Source organism: Rhincodon typus, chromosome 4 (genome assembly GCF_021869965.1).
Source record: "Rhincodon typus isolate 14 chromosome 4, sRhiTyp1.1, whole genome shotgun sequence".
NCBI classification, from domain to species: Eukaryota; Metazoa; Chordata; class Chondrichthyes; order Orectolobiformes; family Rhincodontidae; genus Rhincodon; species Rhincodon typus.
The window spans coordinates 27,432,254-27,456,648 of record NC_063335.1 but is presented as its reverse complement, the minus strand read 5'-3'; the positions used below and the strand labels follow the sequence as shown (position 1 = coordinate 27,456,648).

General features: G+C 42.3%; 1 protein-coding gene across 1 annotated transcript in view; it reads right to left on the bottom strand.

The window, feature by feature from the left end:
* Nucleotides 1–10,244: 10,244 nt before the first annotated feature.
* Nucleotides 10,245–24,395, bottom strand: part of LOC109910929 (solute carrier organic anion transporter family member 5A1) — a 163,579-nt gene continuing 149,428 nt past the window's right edge. The window contains exons 8-9 of the mRNA XM_048596111.1: nt 18,717–18,781; nt 10,245–10,702 (exon numbers count right to left, since the gene is read on the bottom strand). Coding sequence (XP_048452068.1) covers nt 10,245–10,702; nt 18,717–18,781 — 523 coding nt within the window. The remainder of the gene's footprint in view (nt 10,703–18,716; nt 18,782–24,395) is intronic.

Below are 24,395 nucleotides of genomic sequence, written 5' to 3'. Positions count from 1 at the left end.
TCCGACTAAGTGCAGTTCTTGATATTTTGTTCCAAGGGTAAAAATTTGTATCAGTGCGTTATTTTTGTCTGTAATCAACGTTGGCCACACTATTTACTGGCAATTACACGTTGCGTGTTTCTGGATAAACTTGCAGTGATTAAACCACAATGCTTAATCCTTCTGTGAGAACATAATTGTCATTAGAAATACAAAGTGCAAAAGGTGCCAGAGTCAGAACTGAATTAAAAACACAGGAACGTTCACGACAGTGTATGTATGATTATAATACCCTGCAATGAGTTAAAAATTTGGTCTTTTGTGTAAGAAACTCCTCATATTCATTGGCTCAAACTTTCTCTTCTCCCAACCTTTCAAGATGAGACATAAGTTAGGAGATACATGGCTTACGACTGTCATTTAGATCACTGCTGCTCTAACTCTTAGCTGTCCATAAGTTTCCTTTAACATTTGTGAATTAATCTGTATTTGTTGACACAGGTTTGTGGAGATAAAGGGAAAAAGTAATTCAAGTCAGACTAAAAGCTGTGAGCGGAATTTATTCAGGCAGGTTTCAGATCCTGTGATGGGGGAAGAAGGTCCCAGAAGTCAACACCAAAGTGGGATCCCTATATCATCTTAAAATAACTGCACAGAGGCAGGTATCCTGTCACCGAGTCACCCTTTATTTACATGTGCATTATCCATGGGCTGTGACCAACCAGATCAAAGCCTTCTGAATCTCCTGTTTATATCTGTTAGCCAGGGCTCTCTGATTGGCTCAAGTTAATAACCCCAATCAAGGATCTCAGGCAATGAGATCCACCCCCTGACCATGGTTCCAATCACAACACATCCCCAGGGTGAGTTCTGTAAGTCCAGCTCAAAAGCAACCAATGTAACTAAAAAGGCAATTAAGACCCTTTTCAACAATGCATTCCTTCTTTCTGAACAGCACACAGCTTCTAAGCTGCATCTGTGCCTCTCCAGAGTCATCCAGGTAAGTGCACAACAGAATGAAACTGCTTCATTGAACCACAGTGTTGGAACTTCTGCTCAGTGACACTGCAGAACCACAGCTACGGACAGGCCAGAGGTTCTTATACTCTCAGAGAGCACAATCACTGCTTTCTTTTTTTAATCACAGCCTAACAGGTGATTGCCAAGTTCATGGAATACATTTCCCTGTATACCACTTTGCACATTTTCAGCTGCATGATCGTGGCTGCTAGCCTTCAGCTCTGCGGACAGGCAGGAGAACATTCCATTCCAGCATCAGCAGCAACATCAGTAGCTTTCTCTTCAACCCAATGCCCCCTCCACAGGACAAAGGAAATGGACACTCAAGATCCATCTCAAAGGCAAAATCCTCAACTACAGACAGACAATCAGCTCTCATGGTGGCCTAGATGATCACCACTTGAGGCAGGGAGTGGGAGGATTTATGGCTTTGCATGTTCACCTCAGGAGAAAGTAACTTTAGAAGTTAGTCTGGGGTTTGGTTTGGGCTGCATTTGGGTCAGCTGATGGGAGAGGCAGTCATGAACCTCATTGCTTGGAGAATTTGGTAAGATAAACTGACCTTGGACATAGGTTCAGAAGTAGCAACACGACCAATGCACCACAAGCAACCCAGCCATGACGTTCCAGATTGTAGCTGAATACAAGTAGCTGCTGCTTATGGCCCACAACTCCTCATAGATTATTCAGAACATGAAGAAGATTCACTGGATTCTAAACTTTAACTGTTTCTCTGTCCACAGATGCTGCCAGACCTGCTGAGTTTCTCCAGCAATTTCTGTTTTTGTTTGAAAATACCAGCTTTGATTAGTTAGGCACTGGTTGGTCCTTTGTTGAAAAAGCCACGCCAAGAACAAAAAAATGGGCTGATTGGCTTTCCTAATCCATTATGAACAGTATGATTCTGTCAAAGAAAGAAAATTAAAACCTGAACTTGCAAAGTACTTTAATAATCTCTCCTACCACTGGGATTGCACTATTTTCCATAAAACCATGACACAGGTGCAGAATTAAGCCTTTCAGCCCATCAAGTCTTCTCTGCCATTTGATCATGGTAGAAATGTTTCTCAACCCCATTCTCCTGCCTTCTCCCATAACCCCTGATCCCTTTACTGATCAAGAACATTTCTACTTCTGTCTTAAAAATACTCAATGACTTGGCCTCCACAACCTTCTGTGGCAATGAGTTCCACAGATTCACACCCTCTGGCTTATGAACTTCCTCCTCAGCTCAGTTCCAAAGGGTTGTCCCTTCACTTGAGGCTGTACTCTCAGCTCCTAGTCTCTCCTTCTAGGGAAAATATCTTCTCCACATCCGTTCTATCCAGGCCTCTCGGTATTTTGTAAGTTTCAATGAGATCCCCCTTCATCCTTCTAAACTCCTTTGAGTGTAGACCCAGAGTCCTCAACCGCTCCTCATATGACCAGCACTCCAACCCTGAGATCGCTCTTGTAAACTTCCTCTGGATTCCCTCCAATGCCAGTACATCCTTTCTTAGGTATGGGGCACTAAACAATATTCCAAATGCGTTCTGACCACAGCCTTATACAGCCTCGATGTGGAGGTGCCGATGTTGGACTGGGGTGGACAAGGTCAGAAATCAAACGACACCATCAGTTGGAGGAGGAGTAAGACTCCGAAAGCTTGTGATTTCAAATATAGCCTGGTGTCGTTTGATTTCGGACCTTATTCAGCCTCAGCAGTACATCTCTGTTCTTGTATTCATGTATTATATCCAGCGGTACCAGAACCCATTGGAATGCAAAATAACAACTATTTATTTTGAAACAAAAATAGAGATTGCAAGAAAAGCTCAGCAGGTCTGGCAGCATCTGTGGAGAGAAATCTTGAGTTAACATTTCAGTTCGAGTGAACAGGAGGAAGGGTCACTTCACACAAAACGTTAACTCTGATTTCTCTCCACAGATACAGCCAGGCCTTTTCCAACAATCTCTGCTGAGGTTTCTGATTTACAGCATCTGCAATTCTTTTAATTTTTATTAACTATTTATTTTGCTTCCCTGGTGACTATCATCTCTGGCCTATGTCACAATGGGAGAATAGAAGGGTTGTCATGACCTGTTTAAGAGCTAACAGCAAGCTTCACCAACAACTTACCTTTGATTTTGTTATTTTAACAGATTCCATAAACTTAATTTTTAAAATAAAGTGACTTCAGTTAATACAGCACTCTTCATGACCTCAGGATCGCTCTAGGTGCTTTACAGTCCATAAGGACTTTTGAAATGTTGCCACTACTCAGATGTGGGAAAGCAGTATCAAATCTGTAGTCAACAAGCTCTTACTAATGCAAAGTAATAACAATCAGATATTCCGATTTGCTGATAATGATTGAGAGTTAATATTGCCAGGCTACCCTTAAGTACTCACCTGTTATTTGAAACAGTTCCATGGCATCTTTAAGAGACATACATCTGTTTGATAAACTTGGTAACTGGAAAACAGTTCTATATTTCTATATTATTAATGCAATATCAAATTTTCCAACTGTGTTCAGATTCAAAAGACACATGCTAATTATTTCTGTCACATGCATAAAACACAAATTGAAAATCCTTTCAGTTTTCCATTGTTTAATTCAAGATGCTCCAATAATGCGATCAGTTGTGTTTTATTGACAACATATCAAGTATTTCATGTAAACAGGTTGTTAATGAACATGATGTTTACAGATGTTCCTGATAACAAAAGAAAGCAATTAAAGGCTTTACAACAGTCATTATTACAGTCTTTGAAATAAATACATTATCAATAAACCAATTATTTAGAAAACTTAAATATTGACTACAGTATACTCCAAAAACAAATGGACTTATATCAGTCACTTCTTTGTTCGTGACAAGCACACCGCATATACATCCAGTACAATTGATGCGATTGTTTTAAACATTGTTTTGAAAAATACAAGTCGATCCCTGTTCCCATTGGACCCACCTGTGGAAGGGGGCTGTTGACGCTGCTGGTAGAGGTATGTGTTTGGTTAAAATGCCCACTCCAAACATTGTACAAGAATTGCATTCACCTGCACTCAATAGATCTTTACTGCTTCTATTCGTTTTGTTCTTAATCCAGTGACTATCTGAGGATTACAGTGTGTGCTTGATTACCTGATTTCAGCCAAGAAGACAGTAAAGTTTATCGAATGCTGTCAGTGAGAGAAGTGTTCCAAGCCCTGCCTGCTATCCTGCGTCCCTTGCTGAAAATACTAAGTCAGAATGAGCTTGACTTGTTCAGTAATGGACCAATGCTCACTGCCAATACACACACATGAATAATTGGGTGATGTATCTGACAGGAACAAGCACCCATTAAATCCTAGCAAGGAATCACCACCTTTGGAATAGCAGGGAAGATATAACATTTGCAAAGCAAAGTTGGCAAAAATAAGTTGATAGCTAACACTGTGGAAAAGGATACTTTGGAATTCTGGCATATTTAATCCTAGGCATCTGTTGTTAGGCCAAGGAGTGCAGTCTGTGAAGTGTTCTAACTTTCATCGTATTTTCCAAAAAAAATAATTTCTACAAAAAGCTCCTAAGTAAATTTAAGTGAGCTATCTGAAATACAGTATAACTCATAATAATAAGCATCTGTAGCAGTAATCACCTGCTTTGAGCAACTACTTTGCGCCAGTGCTAATTACACAGTCTTTCACTTTAGAACCTGACCACAAAAGTAGAGTTGCATTAATTTTAGGGATTTATCATACTGCAAACCATCACTCATTCAACCTGGATACAATCAAATTAATTTGTGAATTTCCGATCAGAAACATTCTGCTCTCCACACAGTAAAAGCAGAACCACTTTAGGATTTTCTATTAGCATAATTATGTCACTGTTTGTTTATCTATTTTGATTATTAACTACAGTATTTGTACAAAAGAGCTTCTGTTGAACACAGCTCATAGAATATGCAGTCTCAAGAGGATATAATGTCAGATGTTTATCCATGAATAGATTGCCCTGAGTGACAGGCTGTGCTATTGGTCAAAATATATACACACACTTTATTCAAGTTATTACATTCTTATTTAAAATACTTTTGAACTCAAAGGAAAAGGCCAGATTTCTCGCATTGATATGCTAGAAAAGACAGGAAAGGATAACACAGCAAAGAGGACTTTGTAGAATTGAGAGCGGAGAGAAGCATTAAAAGGTAGGGAACGTAAAAATTAACTTTAAAAATATACTGACAATAAAAGGGTCATTAATCTTGTAAGAGAAATTGTGAGTATTAACAGTTGCTTCAATTAACAGTCTCAGCAAGGAGTAAATACATTTTGAGCTCACTAGCCTAATTTGCTGTACTGCTTTGCCTGAATTACTTGCTATGGGCTTCCCTATACAACATCCAACTGACTTCTACAGAACAGATCAGATCTAAAGTTTAGAAATATGAAAACCATCTCACCTTTAGAAACCACACCAATATGACATTATACAATTTAAATATTGTCCTATAGGTATGTGAAATCATTGGAAACATTTTGCATTGGATGAATTACAGTGTGTGTAATACTGCATGAGATATGTTCAGGCATTTCCTGGAAAGGAAAGCAAACTTAAAAAGTGCATGCAGATGAAACAGTAGTGAACTTGCATGCAATATAGTGCTTCAATATTCAAGTATTTCAAAGTTTGCTGCATCAGATATGATTTATAACAAAGAAAGTGAATTGCAATTATATAAAAAGAACTTTGGAAATATATTACAAGTTCTGATCCAATTATTTTCTCTGCTATTAAGTGCAATCAAGATTTCTTATTAAATCCTACTTCATTTGCTCTGTATTCAAGTTAAAAATTAACAAAATACAGCTGTTTAGCACAAAACTGAAAAAACCTAGTGGTTATATATATTTATCAGTGGACATACTTCAAGAGTGACTGTAGTGTCTTAACTGAAATAGCTGCAAGAGGAGACTAAAAACATATATACCAGTTCTTGCAAAATTTGAGTTTTGCTTTTAATCTGACCTTAGTGTATACTTTTAGTACAGTTGTAAGATATATTGTTGTGCGCATTTTTCATAGGTACCTTAGCTACTCAATTCTGTCAGTAATAATCTGACTAAAACCAAAGCTGATCCTGATCTAATCTAGAAATTGCTATAGGAATATTAGCCAATAATGAGTAACATATTATCTTATGTTCTTATGACATTCTTCAGTGAGAGATTTCAAACTATTTGAAATAAACACATTGACAGCTGTGTTAAGGTAATGGATAAAAGGTGTTAATTTGCCCATGCCAATCTGTTAACATAAACAATGACCGTTTCTAAGAAAGCTGACTTTGTGTCATAATTCCTGACAAACCATTTCCTTGTTTGTTTGTAAACACACAATGCAGCTGTCTAAATCATATTAAAATGAACTGGTGCATTACTCAAGTCAACAAATCATAAATATTGTTAAGAAATCAATGAAAATGCCATTCACTTTAGCTGGAAAAATACTTCAAACCTGTTAATGCTCACTGTAAAAATATTGCAGAGTTCATCAGTAACATGGCTCTGTGACCACCCAGTATTTATTCAAGACACAGGGGATGGACTTGAATGTTGCTGCAGCTTATTTACAGAAATGAATGAAGCACAACCGTGGCAATTTTAGGGAATAAGGTCTGACCTGATTTTGTTTTAAATCAACCTGCTTGGATGAGTTCTGACACACCTACATAGCCATGCTACCCTTATGTGCGACCTGAACCTGGTACTAATGGCCCAGAAACATGGACACTGCCAGTGTGCCACAAGACACTTAAACAATCACACTGACTCCTGAAATTTTGGATTGAACCAGGAGCCTTTAAATCCCCAGTCAAGTGTTCAAACTGAGCTATCTTGGCTGGCCTCGAACCTACTTAAAATAGATGTAAATGAAGGGACCATAATCTGTTTTTGGGTCCCTGTGGGAAATTAGGCATCCTAAAGCAGAGCAGGAGTTGGCATTGCTCTGCTTTGCTTCCTTCAGTGAAAAGTGGTGAATTTTAAAACACAAAATCAAAAAGAATTTCCAATGGAGACTGGAGGAGCAAGGCTCCCTCACAAGACAATATCACTTGCCCACATCACCCCACCCACTCCAGCCAACGCCACTGTCACACCAACACACCATCCTGGCACTACTTTCTGAACCAGTGGCCTGAAATTTCTCTTTTAAAAAGAACAAATTGTCAGTGGAGGTGCTGCAAGTGTCAGCTGCTAACCTGAATAAATTGAACGTTGAGTGTAGGAGTTGGGAGGTCATGTTGCAGCTGTCCAGGACATTGGTGAGGCCACTTTTAGAATACTGCATACAATTCTGGATGCCCTTCTACAGGAATGATGTTGTTAAACTTGAGAGGTTACAGAAATGATTTACAAGGATGTTGCCAGGGTTTGAGCTATAGGGAGAGGCTGAATAGGCTGGTGCTATTTTCCCTGGAATATATGAGGCTAAGGGGTGACCTCATAGAAGTTTATGAAATCATGATGGGCATAGATAGGGTGAATATCGAAGGGGTCTTATTCCCAGGGTAGGGGAGTCCAAAACTAGAGGGCATAGGTTTGAGGTGAGAGCGGAACAATTTAAAAGGGACCTAAAGGGTAACATTTTCATGCAGAGGGTGGTCTGTGTATGGAATAAGCTGCCAGAGGAATTGGTGGAGGCTGGTACAATTACAACATTTAAAAAGCATCTGGATGAGTATATGAATGAGAAGGGTTGAGAGGGACATGGGCCAAATGCTGGTAAATGGGACTAGATCAGTTTAGAATATCTAGTCAGCGTGACGTGTTGGACGGAAGTGTCTGTTTCTGTGCTGTATATCTCTATGACTCTGTGAATAAAGATACTTCCCAGACCCCTCCCGGTGGGGAACGCCCAGGTTGGAAAATAAACCTGTAGCAACATTCACCCTGGTGCCTCTGGAAATGCACAGGCTATAACCTTAGCAGTCATATTGGCATTGTACACCCAGAGATTTGTAGTACCCCAGACTTATACCCAGACAGGTTTCAGGTTAGTTTCAGGGCACTGGATTTCTATGGGTACTCCAGTGCCTTACCAGTCTAGAGGCTAGAGATATCATGTATCAATCCAGGCCACCCCATCCCCAAACATTTACACTTTTTCTGCCTTTGGGAGTCCAAGTCTATGCCTTGGGCAACCAATGCCAATGTTGTGGAAATCGCCACCATTTTTATGCTAGAATGAGACACTCACAGGAGGAGTGAGCAGGGAGTCGGGGCAGGTGTGGGGAGCCTGGAGGGAAGGGAAAAATGTAGAATTCCAAAATCCAAGCCTATTCCCACCAACTTCCAGGTTTCCCAGCTGAGCCCCAGAGGCCCAATTCCCCACCTCCTGCTACAATACACATACCTCCTCAATGATGGTGATTCATTTGGGCAGATTGACCCCAGCAATGTCCAATTTTCCTGACATTTGCCTCCTTTGATATTTTTATCTGGCATCCAGCCCAACCTCTCTGTTGCAAGAACTGTCGAACAAATGCAAATTCCCTGCTGTTAAATTTCGCGGGATGTGCAGGAAACATCCCTTTTAAGGATCCCTGCTGAAAAAATAATCACAACTTGCACGAAGCTTTCTTCCTGGCTCCAAGTAAACATCTCCAAGTAGATATTAAACATGAGGAGGATCCCTCCTTTATAACAGTGACTGCACCCAATGTGTTTCCCAAGCTGACCTGTCAGACTTGAAACAGAAATCTACTTGAACAGCCCAGAAATGCTTGCTCCAGGGATTCCTCTTGTGCTTAACTAAGTCTCACATCGGGTTGACATCAATGAGATGGGTTACATACGTGGGTACAGCAGAGCAGCTTAGCCACAGCTTAATAACCTGCACCCATTTTCACTTAGCTTTACAGTTAGCATCCTTTGTCTTGTTCACAGGAAGTAACTAGCTGGTTTCCCATAGAAAACATGATATCCACCTCTGTAAAATACAGAGAGATATGCAAAATGCAAAACAGGCCAGGATTCAAAAGATAATATTTGAGGACCTGAAAGATTTGTGCCTCTTTCTTCTTTTTAGATGCAGACAAATTTGCTATCTATTTGCAAAGTTCCTTGTTTTTATGTCTCATTTGCAATGCTTATAGGTTTTTCTTATATTTTACATACAGCATCCACACGTTTTATTTTTCCCAACTGTTTCTGAATGTTTCCAGTGTCAGCTTGTCTTGGCAGTGCCAACTGTTGCCACATGAATGCCGAATGCTAGAGTTTATTAGCATTAATGTCTTATTGTGAATCTAGGTGCTACTTCTCAGAACTGGGTCATTATGACAACATCTACTGAATTATCAAAGGGAGGAAACTGGTAAGACCTGACATTTAACCTCCTGCCCACCCTGTGAAGGCACAAGACATGTCCACATTATAAATGTTGAAAACGAAAACAGAGAATATTGTGAGTACAGGGCAAGACTGTCAAACTCTGAATTTCTTTTCAGTTTTCCAATATCTTCTGGTTTTATAAGATTTAACAATATAATGTCTTGTAAAATGTTTCTCAGGATTTTAAATAATTGCATTAAAAATGGTTATTGCATGCAATTTATTAGGCCCAAGTCAGGAACTGTGGTAGGTTTTCAACTTGCTGATTGAGTAACACCGGTCACACCTTATGGAATCACAATGGAGTTGACAGGCAGATAGTTTCTAACATGGCCTGCTCACCTTAACAGCAGTTTTATGTCCCAGCACCGTATTAGAAAGTTATTCCCAGTGGAAGCAGTAATAGCTGACAGTTTGAACAAGCAGAGATTTCTAACACATCACCTCAAACAGATAAGAATAGCATTTAACTGAAAATTATTTGGAAGCTTCTCAGAACAAAAATGTCTCACTTACACTGATTCTATTTTCACCTCCCCACATGTTCACCAATTGTCTCTGTTCCCTATTCCTCCAAATACCGACATAAAATTGACTCAGAGCACGAGTGCAAACGATCACTCCATAACAAGATTAAAAAGATACAAGGTATCTGAGATTTCTAATTTCGTTGAGGTATCTGGCCCTTCTGCACACTGTGGTTGGTTTATCTGCTTGGTGCATGTCACCATTTCAAATTTAAAAAAGGCACAGGTTCTGTGGCTTACCTGGAGAAACTTCACAAAGGGTGTTTTGTTTTTGTCAAAGAACTAAACTTCAAAACCGTCATCAGTGTTTAATAACTAAATACCCGAGGCGGCATAATGTTGAATTCACTCAATATTGAACTGTCATGTCGTCCAGTGTATTCTTGGCTTTAAAACTTCCTGCCTCCTGGAGTGTCCCAGGAAATGTCTGTGCTACGCACTGGACTGATCCAGACTGTGTTTGATATTCATTGTCTTCAGCCCTTGTTTGAAAGGTAGGACATGACCGAGTCTGTGCATAGTTGTGCTGGGTCCCTGGGTTACTGATCAGCTCACTGACAGTGCTTATGGGTGAGGCTGTACGTCTCCACCTTTGCAAATGGTCTTCTTTATGTTTGATTGAATACCAGGCTACAAAGATGAAAATAAAACCGACAAACTTGAGACCAGCTGCCAGTCCAAAGTAGACGAATCTGAATGACGTGACATCATATTCCCAGCAGGAGCCAATAACACCACACTCCTGTTGCCAAAGCATGCAGGTCGTATCAATCACAGCCCCAAAGTAGATTGGAGTCGGAATGTAAGCTGTAAGGCAAAGAACAGGTTATATTCATATAGAGACATACAGCACAGAAACAGATCTTTTGGTCCAACCAGTCGATGCTAACTGGAAATATATAAATATCAGGAAAGTTGTAAGTTTTGGAATTTATTTAACAATGTAACAACCATTTATTTAGTAAATTACATAAAACTAATTAATAGCAGAAAAGTTGGACAATACTTAAGTCACAAAGGAGTTTTCAGTTTAACTTGGACCATTTTGATGGATATAATTAGACAAAGATTATACAACAGAAGCACTGTCCATTGATAAACTGCATGTGACCTGTGCAGAAACCAACAAGAATGTCATTTCACTGAAACAAAGGGGGTGGAATCACTCTTCACAAAACACCCCAATAATTCACTTTACACAACGCAGTAGAATTTCTTGCTATGAAATAACTTACTTGCATAATTATTATTTACTTATTATTGAGTGCTGACAGATCTAAAGTAGCCTTGTGCACATTATTGGTGGAATCTTCCGTCTGGAATACAGAAGTGAGTGATGCTGTTTGTAGTTTATATATTAGTCCACGTAATGTAACACAGTTAGGTGAGTTCTGGTGAGTCAGGTGTCTTGAAATTTATCCACAACACTACTGATAAGGCTACCATATCACAGACATATACACATTGTCTGGGTTCTATGCTTACTCATGTTGTTATGTTGTTTGTGTTGCAAAACAGTTGTCGGAACTGTGTGGTTGCATGACATCAACAGCTGGGATCCAGTGTCATTGAGAACACTGAAGATGACAATATGATAGTTTCATTACCCTTCTCATCGCCCAACTCATCCTCATCCTGCCATCTGAGGCATTCTGCAGCTGGTACATTTCAAACCGTGCTCCTTTCTGTTTCCCTGATTTCCTGATTCCTGACATCCAAGAACTGCTATCTGCTAAGCTGTATCAACCACAGCAGGAGAAGATAGAGAAAACAACATCACAGCAGAAATCAGGATACATTGTCACTCAATCAGACACTGGCCAAAAAGCAACCCATCTGTGATACTGTCCTTCTCACATGAGCTGCTTCTTCAGCTGCCTTGGAAGCTACATTCAATTTGATTTGATTTGATTTCTTATTGTTGAATGTACTGAGATACAGTGAAAAGTGTTGTTTTGCATGCTGACCAGACAAATCAGACCTTACATAAGTACATCAGGGTAATAGAACAGAATGCAGAATATAGTGTTACAGCTACAGAGAAGGTGCAGAGAAAGATCAACTCTAATATATAATTGGTCAGTTCATTAGTCGGATAACAGCAGGGAAGAAGCTGTTCTTAAATCTGTTGGTACATGTTTTCAAACTTTTGTATCTTCTGCCCAGTGGAAGAGGGTGGAAGACAGTATAACCGGGGTGGGAGGGATCTTTGAATATGTTGGCTGCTTTCTCGAGGTAGCGGGAAGTATAGATGGAGTCAGTGGAGGAAAGACTGGTTTGTATGACGGACCGGGCTGTTTTACTCTCTTAGTTTCTAGTGGTCTTGGAGGGAGCAGTTGCTGTACCAAGCCGGGATGCATCCAGATAGGATGCTTTCTATGGTGCATCTATAAAAATTGATAAGAGTCATGGTGGACATGCTGAATTTCCTTAGTCTCCTGAGGAAGTAGTGGCGTTGGTGCTTTCTTGACTGTAGTGTTGATGTAGACGGAAGGACAGATTGTTGGCGATATTTACTCCAAGGAACTTGAAGCTCTTGACCACCTCTACCGCAGCACCACTGGCACAGACAGGGGTGTGTTCTCTACTCCACTTCCTGAAGCTGATGACCAGCTCCTTCATTTTGCTGACATTGAGGGAGAGATTGTTGTCTTTACACCATGCCATGAAGCTGTCTATCTCCTTTCCTGTAGACGCTGCCCTCTCCATTTGGAGGGCTTCCTGCCTCTGTAGCCAGCAGCTCTATGGTCTGAATTCCAACCTGTATCCATGTTCTAAAACTTTAACCACTGTTTCAAAAAATGTTTACACATTTGACTCAGGTCCAAACATCTAAACGTTCAAAGCTTTACTTTTTTCTGTATGTGTAATTCTTGATCTCATGTTAGGATAATTAAGTGCATCCCGACAGTGCAGATAGAGGCCATTCAGTCCATCAAGTCAACGCTGAACCTCTGAAGAGCATCCCACCCAACTTCGGGATAATCCCCATAATCCTGCATTTGCCATGGCCAGTCCACCTGACCTGCACATCTGTAGAATGTGGGAGGAAAGCGAAGCACCCGGAGAAAACCCATACAGACACAGGGATTACGTGCAAACTCCACACAGACAGTTGCCCAAGGGTGGAATCAAACCCAGGTCCCTGGTGAGGCAACAGTGCGAACCATTGAGCCACCCAGGAACACACGGCCGCAGAAGGATTTGGAGGCTAAGTCATTGTGTGTTTAAGGTACAGACAGGTCAGTTCTTGATTAGTAAGGGGATCAAGAGTTACAAGGCAAATGGGGTTGAGAAACATATATATCATACATATAATCAACTGGCTGAATGGCCTAATTCAGCTCAGTTTTATGATCCAAACGAAGATCTAAATCCACACAACACAAAAACCAATCTTCATCAATTCATTCACCCAGTTGATAAGAAGGAACGTATTAATGCAGCAAACGCTATGGGCTATCACAGCCTTCACACAGGAAACCTGCATCCCATTACTAGTCACTCCCCTAAGCAAGCTGCTCCAGGGCACCTACAACAGTGGCTGTTACTCAAAACAGAAAATTACTCTGACATGTCCTGTCCATGAAAGGCAGGAGAAATCCAGTCGCCCCAACTTCCAATCCATAAGCCTACACTCAAACATCAGCAAAGAAATGGAAAGTGCTGTTGACTTATCGAGACCCAGTTCAGCAATGCTCAATTTGGGTTCTGTCAGCACCACTTAGCTTTAGACTGCATTAATGATTTGATCCAAGTGAGGAAATAAATAACAGCTGAACTCCAGGGTTGAGCTGAGAATTGACAGCACTTGATCAAGCTTTGAAACAAGAAGTCTCAGTAGAATGGAAGTCAAAGAAGGATCAGAATCACAGAATCCCTACAGTGTGGAAGCAGGCCATTTGGCCCATACTAAACCTCTAAACAGCATCCCACCCAGCCCCATCCCTGTAACACCCCCGTTTTTCACAGCCAATCCACCTAACTTGCAGACGTTCGGACCGTGGGTGGAATTGAACCCTGGGTCAAACCACTGAGCCACTGTGCTGCCCTAAAACGTAGGAGTAAAACTCCTCCGTGCTTTTGTGTCAAACCTAGCACAAAAGAAGATATTAGTTATTGCTGGATGCCCACTATTTCAGCTATAAAACATTGAGTCCGGAGTTCCTCATCCACACATTCACTCCTTCCAACTTGACCATAGTTTGGCTGCAATGTGCACAATCTACACTGCAACAACTCCTTAAAACCTCTTCAACAGCACCTTCCTGTGACCTTCGCCACCTACAGAAACACTGCCTGCAGGTGTATGGAACACAATAGCTGTCCTCTTAAGTCACACAGCACTGCTCTTTCATCTTTACTGGGTTGAAACCATGGACCATCCCAAGTAACAGGATCTGAGAGCATTGCACAATAAAGGCCGCAACAGTTCAAAAAGGTGACCAGCCACCATCTTTTGTTTACTTCATTAATTCCAGGAATGTAAATATCACTGGCTAGGCCAGCATTTATTACGCATTCCCTAAGTGTGACTCCAGACCAACAGCAATGTTGCTACTACTTAACTGCCCTCTGAGCAGGTCAGTCAGTTCAAGTGACAATTAGGAATGGGCAATAAATGCCAGCCAGAAATGTCCATAAGGTTTTGGCCCCAGTGAAACCATCTCCACAGACAACATGCTCAAACTACTGGACCTATGCCTCACCACCCACTTCACTTTCAACGGCAAACCATACAAACAAATCAACGGGATACCCATGGGATCACCTATCTCTGGACTCATAGCTAAGGCAGTGATGCAAAGACTAGAAAGGACGGCCCTTCCGCAAATCCAACCAAAACTATGGATACGCTATGTGGACGACACCTTTGTCACCATTAAACGGACCAAACTAGAGGAGACACACAAACTTATAAACAACACCCTCACCGGAATAAAATTCACCAGAGAGGAGGAGAAGAACAAACAGTTCCCTTTCCTGGACGTCATGGTAAAGCGCAAGACAAATGGGGAACTCCAAACGAAAGTACACAGAAAAGCCACACACTCAGACCAGGTACTGAACTTCAACAGTAACCATCCTAACACACATAAACGAAGCTGCGTGCGAACACTATTTAAAAGGGCAACAACACACTGCAGCAACACGGAACTACGCCAAGAGGAAGAAGAATACCTCTTCCAGGTTTTCAAGGATAATGGATATTCAAAAAACTGGGTCAGAGGATGCCTACACGAACAACATCAGGAAGATACTGCACGCCCCGACACACTCATCACACTACCCTACATCAGGAACACATCGGAACTAACCACAAGACTCCTACGACCGCTGGGCATCAGAGTGGCACACAAGCCCACATCATCCCTACGACAACTGCTCACCTGAACTAAAGACCCACTCCCCCCCATAGACAGGACCAATGTCATCTACAAGATCCCCTGCAGAGACTATGAGAAACACTACATCGGACAAACAGGAAGGAAACTAACAATAAGGGTAAACGAACACTAACTGGCTACAAAAAGACACGACTAATACTCACTGATCTCAATCCACATGGACAAGGAGAACCACCAATTCGACTGGGACAACACCAAAATCCCGGGACAAGCTAAGCAGAGACAGGCATGAGAATTCCTAGAAGCCTGGCACTCCACAAAGAAAGCCATTAATGAACACATAGAACTCGACCCCATATACACTCCACTACGAAGGAAAACTGGAAGCGAGGCAATCCATCCCAACAGACTCCAGAGTTTAAAACCAGGCGGGAAAACATACCAACACTTCATCGGAGACTGCACTGAGAATGTTACCCAGCATGGTAACGAAACGTCTGCGGAACAACAAACCAGCTCAGTGAGCCAACCAACCTCAAGAAATGTCCATAGGCTATGAATGAATTTAAAAGGAAATAGTCAGTGAGCCAAGTTGATATTGGTCATGTGTAGACCAGACCAGGTAAGGATGATAGATTTTCTTCCCTAACGGACATTAGATGACCCAGGTGAGTGTTGACAAGCAGTGACCCAGACCGTTCTGGAGTCTGTGCATAAATCAATTTGTGTGCAAGTCAGAACATAATGCACAATATAAAGGAGCTGTTCATAAGATTTTATTGTCATGTGTACTCAGTTACAGGAGTGCAGTGAAAAGTGTGTAACGTTGCCACCAAACTAGTACAGGAAATGCTTGCATTTCAGATCATTAGATTTATAGGATCATGTTCATAAATCAGGGACCCCCTGTAGTCACCACTAGAATAGCTGCTTATTTCAGATCTTAATTGAATTCAAGTGTCACATTTTGCTACTGAGGGATATTGAACCTATGTTCACCAGAGCCTGAGAGTCTGGATTACCAAACCAGTGACATTACCACTACAACATCACTTCTCCAACTCAACTAGGGATGGGCCATAACAGAGTCAGGAATGAAAGAAGTAAAACTTCTATTCACAGGGTGCAATACAGCATGCAATACAGCATGTTGACAGATGGTGGCACAATTGGCATGCCCAAACTCATGGCTAATACGTATCTATAACTTCTTCTACTCAGCAGCTTGTCGGATTATACAAATTTTGGCCACAATTAGCCACTGCTCAAAAACGCAAACGTCATGCCATTTGCTGGATTACATGACTGTTCCATACAGCCAACACTCTGCTCAGTGTCTGTGTAACCCACATTTGTACACCTGAGCAGCACACAGGCTGAACCGCTTAAAATACAGCGACAATCTGACTGGGGAAACTTCAGGAACCAGTTGCAGCAAAAGGAGCACTGAATTTTGTCACCACTGGGGAGGAAGCCTACTCAAAGCTGCGATGGTGATGTTGTGGTAGCAGGTGACAGGAAAGAGAGGCTCCCTAGCTATAAGGGACTTGCAAACTTTCCGCAGAAACTTTGCAAAGGCAGAAATTGGTTGTGGTTCCTGTCATGAACCTAGTTCTGAAGACCTGGATGTAGTGTCGAAAGAAGTTCGGTGACCTTTCATGAGCAGTCAAACTCAGCATCTTCCAATGCCGTTAACATCACCAGGAGCTCAGTCACCACTCCATTCAATAACCATTATCAATCACAATTCATACCTAATGTCTGTCACAGCTTCATCGCACAATAAGCACTGATGTAAATCTCACACCCACATCTCACAGACTACGCACGGTGTCAGCTCTTCAATGATAACAGCCAGACGACCCAAACACATTGCACAACACTCATTGCCACACTTTCCTTTCTCTGCTGAGGGATTATGGGAAGGTCATGGTTAAATTAAGAGAGAGACACGGAAGAAACACCCACCAAGCACCTACATAGATTCATAGAGCTGTACAGCACGGAATCAGACCCTTCGGTCTGACTCGTCCAAGCCAAACAGATATTCTAAATTAATCTAGTCCCATTTGCCAGCATTTAGCCCATTTCCCACTAAATCCTTCCTATTCATATACCCATCTAGATGCCTTTTAAATGATATAATTGTACCAGCCCCCATCATTTCCTCTAGCAGCTCATTCCATGCACGTAGATCTCTCTGTGTGAAAGAATTACCCCTCAGATTCTTTTCATATCTTTCCCCTCTCACCTTAAACCTATGCCCATTAGCTTTGGACTCCCCCACCCCAGGGGGAAAGACCATGGCTATTTGCCCTATCCATGCCCCTCATGACTTTATAAACCTCAGCCTCCGATGCTCCAGGGAGAATAGGCCCAGCATATTCAACCTATCCCTATAGCTGCCTACAGCTAGAGAAAGCAACATCTGTCAGGATGGACAGGCATGAGAGCATATCCTCTGCCCAATGGAGGAGATGCTGCTTGAAAGCACTGGAGCAGCCATCACAGAAATGGTGGGCAGCAGCAGAGCAGGTATACTCATCCTCCTTCTCACATACCACTGACCCAGCCACACACACACGCACGCACACATGCACACACGCATGAACACATGCACGCACACACATGCACACGCGCACAGATGCGCGCACAGACACGCACTCAGACACACACAGACAGACACAAAGACACGTACAGACACACACACGGACAGACATACACACAGACATCCACACATGCATAGACACACACATGCATGCACAGACACAGACATACACACAGACATTGACACACATGCAGACATACAGACACAGACACACGTAAACACACATACACACATGCAGACACACACAGACACACACGAAGACACAGACACACAACACACACACGCGGATACACACAGACACAGAGAGACATACAGACACGCATGCAGACACACACACACACAAACACAGACACAGACACACACATAGACACAGACACACACATGCGCACACACACACTCTTCTGATTTACAGCTGCAGACGGTGTAAGAATGCACCTCATCCTCTCCCCAGTATAACCCCACCTGGCCAGCTGACCTTTCTCCTGTGCGTCACCTAAGTCCTGGAGTTTACAATGCTACAGGAAGGATAGAAAAGGCTACAAGAAAGTTGGGGTGGGGGGGGTGGCTTTTTTTGATTAAGGAAAACATTACTGCTATACTTTGGATATTTCTGAGGGATCATCCAGTGAAGATATATGGGTGAAATTCAGGAACAAGAAGGGGTGATCACCTTGATGGGGTTGTACAAGAGGGCCCCTATAGTCAGCCAACAAATACGTAGACAGATCACAGCTATCTGTAAGAATAATAGCTTGTAATTGTAGAAGATTTTAATTTTCAAACCATAGACACTGCCACAGTGTTTAGGGTTTGGATGGTGAGGAATTTATACCTACTCGAGAGACACAAGATACTAGTCACTTACCAAGGGTTCGTAATAGAACAAATTGCATTCCCAGAGCAAAAGGTCTCTCTTGATCTTCTACAGACCTAAAACAGGAAAGTACTTAATTTAGTTTGTGTCACTATGTCATGAAGAATAATATTTTTGTTGAAGGCAAAGGAACATGATTTTCTAAGCCCAGATTTGAATCTTCATGTTCCCACAGCATGCCACTTTGTGGTGTTAATGCCCAGCCAGCAAAGACCATTATCAATTAAGGACCACATATTTCTTCACCACTTTTTAAAACTTCATTCCTTTCCTGCAATTTACAGCCATAAAGAAGTGCCAATGGACTGTTCCTAGCTCTCCACCTTCTCTGTTCTATAGCTGGGAAAGGATGGGGAGGGAACTTTTCCTCACTACTTGTTGGGTAGTGCATCATCAATGATTTGATCCTGTCTCTGGAAAAAAACAGAACGAGGAACAGTGTTTGCTAACGCTGTGGACATTTTGAAAGTAAAGGCGGACAGACGTTTAGGCAAAATAGATTTATGTAAAAATGTCACTTGCCAAAAACTAGATACCTGCAGGCATGCAATAATATATAGAGACAACAAGGTGCAGGGCTGGATGAACACAGCAGGCCAAGCAGCATCATAGGAGCAGAGAGTACACTCTGATGCAATAATATATGTTACCTTGTATGCACAGGCAAGAAAACACATGATTCACTTATCTCCTTTTTCACTGCAAACTATGATGAAAATGTATCCAAACACTGACTGACTGCTGAGGCGAGTGTCCTAGTTTCAGATGGCGTTGTACTTAGCAAACTAGAAATTGAAAAATCACCTGCTTCAGATGGGCATTACAACACTTGTACAAGTAGCTAAAGTCACCGTCGTCTTTATCAGACCATATTGAGTTTGAGAGAGAGAAAGCGTGTGCGTGCTAACTGGTGGTGGTTTACCCTGAGGGTCACCACACCGAGGTGAGGCAGGAGATTGAGAAGGACAGTCCTTCATGGTAACCTTGGCTAGTGCAGGAACTGAACCCACATGGTTGGCATCATTCTGCATCACAAACCAGCTGTCCAGCCAACTGAAATAACCAATATTTTACAGCACTTGTAAGCCAGTTTGAAATTGGAAATTAATTGGCATAGATCAAATAAAAAATAATCGAAATCAGCATTTTTTAAAAGTCCATTCTCAGTTTCAGATTTTTGCTAGGAAAATCACTTCACAATGGCCTGATGGACATTATCTCACAGCAGTTTGTTCCAACTGTCGTCAGGGCTGTTAAGAGTCAAACACATTAATGCGTCTGGCATCACATAGAGGTCAGATCAGATAAAGATGGGAGGTAGCTTTCCCAGAAGAACACGTATGAATCAGTTGGGTTTTTACAACAGTCTGACATGTCTGTGGTCACTCTTTTTTAAACTGATAACAGCTGCTTATTTCTATATTTTCTGAACTAAATTCAGAACTTCCAATTTGCCATTGTGGGATCTGAATTCACATTCTCTGGATTACTCATCCAGTAACATAACCAGCATGTTATCACTGGTGGCCAACTGGACGACCAAGCATGTTGAGAATTCTGACTGCCAGTTGATATAGGGAAGTAATAAATAGCTTTCTGTAATTTCATAATAGAGGTGTTCAGGTGGAATCAAGTCAGACAAGGTTTGGGAATGTCATTGGAGCCAAAACAACATCCTCCTCAGCTGTTATTCATGTCACATACCAAATAACTTCTGCTTTCAGTCACTGTGCTACATCTGGAAGCTGTGGAAAATTCAGGCACTCATAAACATGTTGTATATCAGCCACTTCAATAACATTTTTTTAAGTTTGTGCCTCTGTGATGTTGATGGTGACAAAGGTGTTTGCTCCCTCAACATGAGATTCCCATGGCTTTGTTTCCTTATGCAGAGCTTACTTAATTAACAAAAACAGAAATTGCTGGAAAAGCTCAGCAGGTCTGGCAGCATCTGTGGAGAGTTCATATTTCGGGTCTAGTGAGCTTTCCTCAGAACTCAAGAGTTTTCTGTTTTCATTTCCGATTTACAGCACCCACAGTTCTTTCGGTTTTTATTGCTTATTTAATTAAACTGTTTCGTAATTCAGTTGTGGGTTAAGTGGTAAGTAGTTGAGAGTTAAGAAACACAGTCATTTTAAAGGAAAAGTAAATAGGCATTTTGGAGTCATCAACAGTTCTGAGGAAGGGTCACTCAACCCAAAACGTTAGCTCTGATTTCTCTCCACTGTTGCTGCCAGACCTTTTAATGTTTTTTCCAGCAATTTATGTTTTTGTTCCTGATTTGCAGCATCTGCAGTCCTTTTGTTTTTATTAACCTGAAAGATTGTCCATCCAATAAAGACCAGGTGCAGTTTCCCACTTTCTATTTAAATGTTTTGTTGAGTGAGATTTATGTTGCGCGGTCCACCATGGCTCTGAACAGTCTTGTTCACGTAATTTTCTGCTTTCACCTCAATAGCTATAACTGGGCATCTTTGTCAGGAAACAGCACAGAAGTGCTCTGCACTGCTGGGACGTTTCAGTGTTCACACCAATGGCCCCATGCTTTAGCGCCAGGTTCAGACACTGCAAGCCAGAAACTGCCTCTCACACCATGCTGTTTGACAGTTATCCCCAAGGTCCTGGCCCTGAGGAAAGGAAAGCTCACTCCGCAGGATAGGGACCTGGAGGTACCAGTGGTAAAGAGAAGACAGATTCTTGTTTCCTGTGGACAGCCACATCTTCAGACCAGGCCAGCCTTTGTACAAACTAAAGTCCAGGTCAGTGCCGTGTCCAAGGGGAATCAGAATGCCCAGCAGCACAGGAAGAAAGGTCAAGCATCTTCTGCAAATCTGTTACTAGGAACTAGGGGGCATAGCCTCAAAATAAAGGGGAAGCAGATTTAGGACTGAGTTGAGGACGAGCTTCTTCACCCAAAAGGTTGTGAATTGATGGAATTCCCTGCCTAATAAAGCAGTTGAGGCTACCTGTTAAATATTTTTAGGCAAAATAGATTTTTGAACAGCAAAGATATTAAGGGGGGAGTGGGGAGGGGGGTGGGTAAATGAAGTTGAGTCCTCAAAAAGATCAGCCATGATCCTATTGAATGGTGGAGCAAGCTCAATGGGCCAGATAGCCTACTCTTGCTCCTATTTCTTATGTTCTCACCTCACACTCACAGCTCTCAAGACCATAAAATATAGAAGCAGAATTAGGCTGTTTGGGCCATCGGATCTGCTCTGTCATTCGATCATGGCTGGAATGTTTCTCACCCCCATTCTCCAGCCTTCTCCCTGTAACCTTTGACCCCCTTACCAATCAAGAACCTATCTATCTCTCCCTTAAATACATTCAAAGACTTGGCCTCCACAGCCTTCTTCAACAGAGTTGCACAGATTCAGCACCCTTTGCTGAAGAAATTCCTCCTCATCCCAGCTCTATAGGGTCATCCCTTCACTCTGAGGCTGTGGCCCTGGGTCCTAGTCTCTCGTACAAGTGAAAACATCTTCTCCATGTCCACTCTATCCAGGCCTCTCAGCATTCTGTAAGTTTCAATTAGATTTCCTCACATCCTTTTAAACTCCATCGAGTACAGACCCAGAGTCCGCAACCGATAAAGCCCTTCATCCCCAGGACATTCTTGTAAACCTCCTCAGGACCCCCTCCAAGATCAGTACATCCTTCCTTGGATACAGGGCCCAAAACTTCTCTCCATATTCCAAATGGGGTCTGACCTGAGACCAGAGGTCCACTACTCACTATGCACGCACCTCTTTCCAAGGTTCATGAACGACAGCATTCACTAATGCAGGGATCTTGTCCACTCAACAACTCTAATCCACCTCATCCTTCCAAAGTACTAACCCTGCCTGCCCTCTGCACTTCCTCCTCACTCACTGAGGACACCTCACCATCTCTGCTGCTCATGCTGCACCACTAACTGTATATCCATCACCTCCATTATCCTCAATCATTCCTGATTTCTCACTGCAGTGAACATTGTCCCATCAGGCTGCGTGTATCGCAAAAGATGTGCACAGATTTTCTACCATTGTCCCTGTGTTTGACGAATGAACGCTATGCATGTCAAACCACTTTGGATGGGTGTGCACGCCGATCAGGAACATTGAGTCCACAAAAGTACTGGCATGGTCGACATGTAACTGAGTCCAGTGTTTACCTGGTCATTCCCCAATGCATGTAGTAGAGCTGCTGGCGATAATTTTTGTCCTTGTTAGCACTCCGGGCACTGTCCCACCAAAGCAGCTATGTTGGCATCCAGCCCTGGCCACTAGACATAACTTGTCACCAACATCTTTATTTTGGAAACCCCTAGGTGACCTGGTGGAGTTCAGCCACAATCACTCTTGCTCGCCATAATAATATGTCGTCCTCCAACATGATCTGGTCTCTCCAGGTTCAAAATAGTTCCAGTTGTGGTTGTGATGGCCCTTTGATTCCCCCATCACCACCAGCTGTTTCTGTTTTGCCAGGATGGGATCTTTCTGTGTCCACAGTCTGTTATTATCAGCTGTGACCGGAAGGGTGTCCAGAAAATTTCAAACCAGAACGGACTTTTCTAGTGGTGGCACCACCGGTGGTGTATCTGCCAGTGGGAGGCAGCTCAAGACATCCACATTAGCCACTTGGCCTCCCAGACGGTGTTCCAACTTGTAATTGTACGAAATCAGAATAACAGCCCACTGCTGAATTTGACCTGAAGCTATGGGTGGCACGGTTCTGTCCTCTTTAAGTGGCCTAGCAGGGGTTTGTGGTCTGTTACTATTACAAATTTACATCTTTAAAGGTATTGGTGGAACTGGAGCTGGGCCACCGATAAGCTGTACGGGGAGGTATCACATGTCAACACCACATTTTGCTTGGGATCGTACTGTGCCAACACCTTAGTGATGATAAAAACCGAAAGAACTACGGATGCTGTCAATCAGGAACAAAAACAAAGTTGCTGGAAAAGTTCAGCAGGTCTGGCAGCAACTGTGAAGAAAAAAATCAGAGTTAACTTTTCGGGTGCGGTGACCCTTGTTCAGAACAGTTCTGAAAAAGGGTCACCGGACCCGAAACGTTAACTCTGATTTTTCTCTTCACACATGCTGCCAGACCTGCTGCCCTTGGAGATGATAGCTGCTTCTTCACTTCTGTTAAAGCTGCTTCTCGGCTATAAGACCACTTCCAACGTTGACCCTGTTTCAAAAGCAAATGAAAAGGTGCCAGGATGGAGGCCCGTTACGTACGAATTTTCTGTAATAATTCACCAACGCAAGGAAAGACCTAAGCTTTGGTACAGCTATGGGAGCTGGGGCACCTTTCATTGCTCTCACTTTATCTTCCAATGGGTGTAATTGGATGATGCCCTGGTAACACACATTTTTCCTTCCTAAGGCGTACCCCCACTTTGGAGAAATGTTTAAGCATTATGTCCAAGTTCTCTAAATGCTCTTTAAAAACCAAAAGAACTGCGGATGCTGTAAATCAGGAACAAAAACAAAGTTGCTGGAAAAGCTCAGTAGGTCTGGCAGCATCTGTGGAGGAGAAAACAGAGTTAAAGTTTCGGGTCCGGAACACCCTTCCTGTTCTGAGGAAGGGTCACCGGACCCGAAACGTTAACTCTGTTTTCTCCTCCACAGATACTGCCAGACCTACTGAGCTTTTCCAGCAACTTTGTTTTTGTTC